Source organism: Thalia democratica, chromosome 5 (genome assembly GCF_965202585.1).
Source record: "Thalia democratica chromosome 5, ktThaDemo2.hap1.1, whole genome shotgun sequence".
In the NCBI taxonomy this organism is placed as follows: domain Eukaryota; kingdom Metazoa; phylum Chordata; class Thaliacea; order Salpida; family Salpidae; genus Thalia; species Thalia democratica.
The window spans coordinates 10,696,452-10,704,293 of NC_139169.1; the positions used below are offsets into that span (position 1 = coordinate 10,696,452).

The following is a 7,842-nucleotide window of genomic DNA, read 5'->3' on the forward strand; positions in this document are numbered from 1 at the left end:
CCAGTGCTTATGCAATCAACAACGCTAGGTTTCTCGCAACTTTGCCTGCCTAAAGAGTCCTAAAAAGGACAAAACCGATCGTAGGTTGCCTCGAATACTATTAATTGATATTAATAGTTTAGTTTAAACTGTGTTGGTATATAGTACTAATAGTCTATTTCATGTGAGAACTTAATTGAACTAAAAACAGTTTTACACTTCGTAAATAATAGATTAAAACCTTTGTATACTTTATAATGTACAATTGTCACTAAATTAATAATTGTTCTATATAGTATAAAAGTGTAAAATCTGATTTAATTATTTTTTCGGCGCATGTCACTGATTTTAGCAAAAATTTACCAAAAAAAGACCATTAATTACCCAACTTGAATTTATCATTGAAAAATTCAACATTACCAAACTGATTAAAGTTAATTTAAGTCGTATAAAAATTAAAAAAAAAAAACTGAATTTTAAAAACTACAACCTTTTGTATATTATTATGATTTATAATAGAATATTTAAATTGAAAAGAATTAAAAATAATTTATATAAATAATAGCTTACCGCTTAAAATTATTCCGAAAGAAGTTGTTATAGATTAATTTTTCATTGATAGGTTTTAAATGAATTTAATAAAAAATGTTACTTTTTATGGTATTATTTGTAATATGTCAAAAGCATACAATCATATCTTAAGTTTAATGATTTAGTTATATCAAATAAACTTTACGGCGGTTCACAGAAGTGTTTTATCAAAAATATAATTAATGGGTAGTTTTACACTACACATAAAGTTGTCAACAATTTTTTTTTGCTTATGCAATATAATAATAAATTGATTAGTTTGAACATATTGTATATATAATTTTAATTTAACGTATATTTATTCATAACTCAACTTACAATAGTATTGTAATTAATGTGGATATTGAGTCCAAATAGTTCCTATGGAATCAAAAATCATATTTGTAAATTAAGGGTAGATATGGTACAAGATTAAAATTAAATGTGTTACAACAATTACAAAATATGCACTTTTTATACTGTTTTGTTTTAGTTTTCGTAAAAATCTTAAACCTACATATTGAAAGCAATATAATTTATTTAATTCTTAAAAAGAGTACAATTATTTTCTTTAAGTTTACCTGATAGTTTTTACTGCAATAAAAAAGTTTAAGGTATGTTTTTTTTAACTCCACATTTTAAATATAATCAGTTTAAAAAGTAAGAATATTAAATCAAAATTATAAAAGTTTAGCATCAAAAAATTTGTTTATTTAAAAAATGTTTTTATTACTATTAAGTTTATAAATTGTCAATACATTTACTAAAATAAATAAATTGGCTAATAAATAAAGGATTTTCGGATAAAGATTTGTATAAAATATGCACAAATTCTATTTCGATAAAAAATATATTTAGTTAGTTATATTTTAAGAAGCGTTTTTAAAAAAATTGTTTAAAGTATTACAGACGTTCAGATGGAACGCAGGCTTAATTTGATATACTAGTACTTACCATGAAAATAATAATATAAAAACTAGTTATTAGTGCACGTGATTTTATATACAACATTAATAAACACATCGTGAAATAAGTGAAAGAAAAGAAACTAAAACCAATGACTTCTGATAAGAGCCCAGTAGGCACATATACTAAATACTAAACATGTTGTTGAAATGTACAGAAAATAGACTGGACGATCAATTCTTCTATCCACATTCTATCAACAAAACCCTTCTCGATTGTTCATCATACGATTTGCAATCCTATCGTCAACACGTCTTTTTGTGCGTTCTCTCCCCCGGTAGTAATACGCCGACTCGCGTCTCTCCCGTCACTAATCCGCCGACTCGCGTCTGCAAGCTAAGTTTTAAACTCTTTCTCTCAAATTTACTTCACACTTCTTTTTCTCATTTTCTATTCTCAATACTAGTTGTGACGTCACTGAAAACATTGAAATTCTTTAACTTTAACTCTCTGAAATAAAACGAAACATAAAATGTAATGATTGGTTTGTTACAACCTTATGACACTTAATTTTTGAAAGAGTGGCAACCTTCATATTTTAAAATTTAATTGATTTTTGTGTTCTAAAAAAATGTTGTAATTTATGAAACGTAAAATAAATATTTAAATCGGTTATCATATAGATTTTTGATAAAATAGATATGGAAAGTAGTATCAGTGATATTGTATAGAACGTTGCAAAAATAAAATTACATTTACTAATTGTCGAAGGATAAAAAGTTAAGAAATATCAGACCAACCCAAGATGTTACTTTAACTAAATAATGGTATGAAATTTGTTCTAAAATTTTTAGTATAATATTAAGGATTTTTCAATTTTAAGTTTTCTATAGCATCATTTAGTTTAAGGTTGGCAAATTTTGAACTTGAGCAAGAATATTTAAGAAAAAAACTTTGTTAGTCAAAATTTCAGATCAGAGCAAGTAAGTTATTTTATTTTTTTTTATTTATGTAGTTTAGACGTTTTAATTTCTTTTAGAGTTAACAACATAACTTTTTTCTAACTGGATAAGTGTTAATAAGGGTATTTGAATAGTTGTTTGATTTTATCTAATGTTCTTAAACTGTATTGTTCTCAAAAAGCTTAAAATATTTTAATTTGATTAATGTGAAACTAGCTTTTAACACAAAAATTATTTACTTTTTAGTAGTATAACGAAACAAAATTAGTTTGAAGAAACCATTAAAAATTTCAATAATATTTATCTTATATAAAATAAATTTAGTTACCCTTTTATATGTTCTCTTTATATAATAGAAACTAAGTCTAACTAAACAAACAAAAATGATATTTTTGAAATTAGAGCCCGAATCTGATTCATTGACTCTTAAAAACTTGAAAGTTCATGACGAATCAGGTTACAATTAATAAGTGATAATTTTATATCCTACCCAGTTACCAAAAACTTCTTTTTGAATTTAAAACGTCATTTTGAAACTTATCTTAAACAGCTTTATAAGTTTTGCAATATGAAAATATACTTATGCTTGAACTAAATCGCTTAAAGTAGAAATTCACATACAAATTTAGTTATACAATTTCGAGCAGTTAGACTTATTTACTATGATTTATTTAATAACTTTTTAAAAACTTTTCTTTTTGCAAAAATATGAAGTAGGAAATGTTTTTAAATGTTAAAACAAAGTATTACATCATTATTAAATGTAAACTGTAGTTTTCTAAGAAACTTATATTATAAAGCAGTTCTCATTAAATTTATTTTCTTAAAAATAAGTATGATCATCTCTGTAAAGTTAAAATTTTGATTTCACGCAATCTGTTTTAAGTTGTACAATGTAGCCAATACCTAACTGATTTTTCTTATTGGTATTTTCAAATTTATAGCTACTGAGTTTTATCAAAAACATATTGAAACGTATTACCTTTTTATTGGTTTAAGTTAAAGCTTTTATATGCATCATAACAAAAATACATTGATAAAATCTATGAGCTAAATACTAAACAAGTTTTATTCTAAGAATTTTTAAACATTGAAAAAAGGATGTATAACATCGTCATTTAGAGAGCTGCTAGTGAATAACTTATTTTAGGTAATGATTAAGTCTTGAGTCCCTTTTTTAAGTGATTTACTTTCACAGAAGCATGCACTATAATAAGCACACTTATATTAAATTTGAAAATATTCTAGTAAATGATTTGTATAAATATCATTTTTTTTTAAAAGTTTTATTCGCTGTGAACTAGATAATATTTAAACATAAGTCAGTTATAAACTTAAAAAACTAAGTTGTAACTAATTTAGTTAAAAATAATGTGATCCAATTACTGCAAGAGTGTCTTTGTGTAAATGTGACATCAACTTATAAGCTACCTTTAAAACACTCTTATCGCTTTTTCAACGATTTCAAACTACTTACAAAGAACACAGTGCATCGATAGTGAACTTCCATACTCTTATATGTAAATTGGATTTAAATATTTCATTATAACAAACAACGTAAAAAAGAATTTAAAAGAATAAAACAAATTTATTAGTTATATTTAAAAATCACTACTTAATGGTGAAAGTAATGCAACAGAATAAGTAAGAAAAACTAAAAAAGTGTATCAGAAGAAAAATTCCATATTTGTTTTTAATCAGTTTTATCTCTTTTATTTACTCAAGTATATTTTGTCCGAGATCTAAAATTTTATTAAGTTGCTGACCTAAGTTCGAGGCTTGAACGTTTTTTTTTTGTGTATTTACATTTAACATTAAGTTAGCATTAGTCAATCGAGATTTTAGAAAAAATAAATAAACGATAGTTTAAAAATCTACAAGTTTATTTATCTACACCTATTAATTTTATGAAGAGACCGTTGTAAACGCAGTTTTTTAAGTGTTTTATCTAAATATTTATTAGTAGTGTGACAATTGACTATAGAGTTGCAATAAAAATACAAAAATGTTATGAAAGTTTGTATGTTTAAACTTAATTATAACTATATTAAAGTTTTAATAAAATGATGTTGTTGATCAAGTTGAGTTGTTTTAAAGAATTTATACAGCCGAAGTTAACTTGAACCAAAAATAAAATTGAAAATGACAAAATACACCTTCCGACTTTTTTGTTTGACCTAACGACTTAAAATACTAACTATCACTACTGCAGTACAATTATTTTCAATATTAAGAACAATGTAATGAAACTTTTTGATTTCATGTTATTAATATTCATAAAATTTAAAATCAATGAACGAAGTTAAACTATATTTTTAAAGGTTAAAGTTCTACTTAGAAAATAAATAAACACACGACAGTTAACTTATAAATTTTTTATTAAATGTGTTTTCAATAGTATTAAATCCCTTATTTCAAATCTTATAAAAAATTTTTAAGTACGCAATATATTCTGAGAATGTATTTTAATACCAAGGTAACTTCGCACAGGAAAAATACGAAAGATCTTTTGTTACATCACACGATTTTTCAGACCATACATCTTTATCAACATCATACCAAACTATTTTTGATGTTTCTTCTTGAAATATTAAAATTTTATCACCCAACACCACACTCTTATTGTTTCTGATATATGGTTGACGCTTTAAAACAACAAATGTTTTACAGACGTTGTCAAACACTTCACAGCTGTCCGTTCCTTGACCAACAACAAATAGCTTATTTTTTACAACAACTGAATTGTGAAAACAGTTACGATTTATCGTATTAGGCATAGGTGACCATTTATCAGCAAACACGTCATATGATTCTACTGTTTTCAACGCTCCTTGATTCAGTCCACCTGTGACTACAATTTTTCCCTGAAAAACTGTACAAGCTGCCTTACATCTCGCTTCAATCATTCCAGAAACTTCTTTCCAGTTTTTGTTTTTCAGATCGAACTGTAAGCATTTGTTAGTAATTGTAGTCCCATATGAATGGTAGTCAGCATAATTACCCCCAAAAATAAATATTTCATTCATAAATGAACAAGCACAAAACTTTGATATTGCATCGACCATATCAGTTACTAAAGTCCATTCATTAATTAGAGGTGAATATTTTTCCACAGATGGTTTTAAATTATAATCGTTACCACCGAAAACATAAACTTCACCTTTTAGATTAACAGCTTCAAAAATCCTTCTACCTTTATTCATTGATCTAAGTTCTTTTACAATATTCAAATCATTTCCATCAATTTGTTGTACTTTACTCACAACTTCATCCAATCTATCATGATAACCACCACAAACAAGCAAGTTGAATTTATTTTGGTTACAATACCGACTTGTGTAATACATACCAGACTTATTTTCAGAGTATTTTTTTATGTTTGAAACTATGTCCAATATGTTTACATGATCATTATTTATAGTAAATAATGAAAATTTATCTAAAAAATATTGTAATGCATGTTCTGACAACAAAGGAAATCGGACTTTAAGTAGCAATTTTTTCGCAAACTTGCTACGCTCTTCACTATTGTGTTCCAACCAATTATATGCTGCATTCAACACTTCAACCTCTGAGTGAATATTTAATTTCGAACTTCCAAGTAATTTTGCAGCAAGACTAAAGTCCAAATTTGAAAAGTTTTCAGTTTCAGCTACCATTGCAAAACAACGTTCTATATAAATCAAAGAAGACTCGGCGACACTTGCTAGGTTGTATAGTTGAGCCAAACTATAAAAAACTAAAACATTTTCAACAGCTAATTTATCTTGGATGATTTTGGTTAACTTTTTGTTTGTATCATCTTTACGCAAAAGCTTATTTATTTTCATAACTGAAACTATTTCGTGTTCTTCCATATTTGGTACATCTAGATAATATAAAGAAATAGTTACAACGTTTTAAAAATTTTCGAATGTATTGGAAATATCTTGATTGCTGTTTTTATAAATAAGGTTCGTATTAAACTATACATTTTCTAAATATAAGTTTCATATTATATTTTAATTGCAAATAAAAACAGTAGTTATCTTTTAGTCGTTCTGTGTGTACTGATAACGATTTTTTTATAAATCATGTTTTACTTTACATCTTACTGTGTCATTGATCAAAATTTGTTTTGACTTCACAACAGGATTATTTAAGTTGAGAAATTTTGACTAATCTTTTAATTTCAATACCTTAAAAATGCAGGGAAACATTTATTTTTGATTTTATAAACGTTTCTGAACAGTTCGACTATAGAATTATTACAGTCAATATGATTATACTGAAATAAGTTCTATAAAATGAATTTATCTCAGAATTTAAATATTTTTTTATTTAAAAAAAAACACAGTTAAATTTAAATTTAAAACTTTTATACAAAAGTAAATACTACCATTAAAAATGATCACTCGTGCCTTATATGCCCTTAATACCTTAAGTTTCACTTATATTAATTTAAATTTTTATTTCAAAGTAGTTTACAGATTATAAAACTTATAAATCTGTTTTTACAACATCTAATAATTAATATTAAGACATCTGCTTATATTGTAAATTTATAACCTTTTCTAAGTATCAAATCATTTAATCTATAAGAAAATTTATTATTTAAAACTGAAAATAACAAAACGATGAATGTTAAATATCACTATATTTATCTAACCTGTATCATTAAAAGTATTGTAAGATCGCACCCTTTTACTATCTAACTGTTTTGTTAAAGAATTTATACAAATGTTTTTAAAACAATCGACTCCTGATTTTCTGCAAGTTGCACCAAAGCTTGTTAATTTTCCATGGTTCTCTTCAATTTCTATTCTTTTATCATCAATGTGGTTACTATTACTACTACCTGACATGACTTGATGATGTTTTGGTTAACGTTTTATAAAAAGATCTAAAAATAATTGTTTAAACATTCAGTTTTTTTAACAATAATTTATTTTTATATTAAGTTAACCAAAATGTTAGTCAATCTAAAATTACTTTAATAAAACCTAATGTTTATTTCAAAATTTTCTTTGCTTAAACACATTTAGTATTTTAATATAGTAATTATACTTTTTATTGAAAGTCTTTAATTAATTTCTAATTACATGGTCAGTAATTCAGTTTTTTGTTTAAAAAAAGTAAAGAAATACACAAAAACTATTGCTATATTTAAATATTAAAAAATTATTATGGTTTTGTTATTATTTTTATATACGTACTAATAAAAAATATTATTTTTATTTTCACATAGAGCTCAAATAAGTACTGTATAGCTTTTTCTATACTTTAGATTCGTTGTCCTCAATGTTTTAATTGTGCAAAACCTACATAGAATTGTAGGTATGGTTATAGTGTACTCTAACTCGACATTATAACCCATAACAAATATATGATTTAAATAAAGGTAAAAAATTACATAACTTGTTTACACTTGAAAACATTATAAAAA

At 24.9% G+C, this 7,842-nt stretch overlaps 1 protein-coding gene across 1 annotated transcript; it reads right to left on the bottom strand.

Annotated features, from left to right (window-relative positions):
• Positions 1 to 4,882: 4,882 nt before the first annotated feature.
• LOC145836245 (kelch-like protein 35) lies at positions 4,883 to 6,274 on the bottom strand. The gene has a single exon (XM_082944064.1). The coding sequence runs from the start codon at positions 6,272 to 6,274 to the stop codon at positions 4,883 to 4,885; it is 1,392 nt and encodes a 463-aa protein (XP_082800190.1).
• Between the last annotated feature and the right edge of the window lie 1,568 nt (positions 6,275 to 7,842).

What these genes read in the sequence shown, in the direction of transcription:
- LOC145836245 (XM_082944064.1), bottom strand. Translation starts at nt 6,274, where the DNA reads ATGGAAGAACACGAAATAGTTTCAGTTATGAAAATAAATAAGCTTTTG.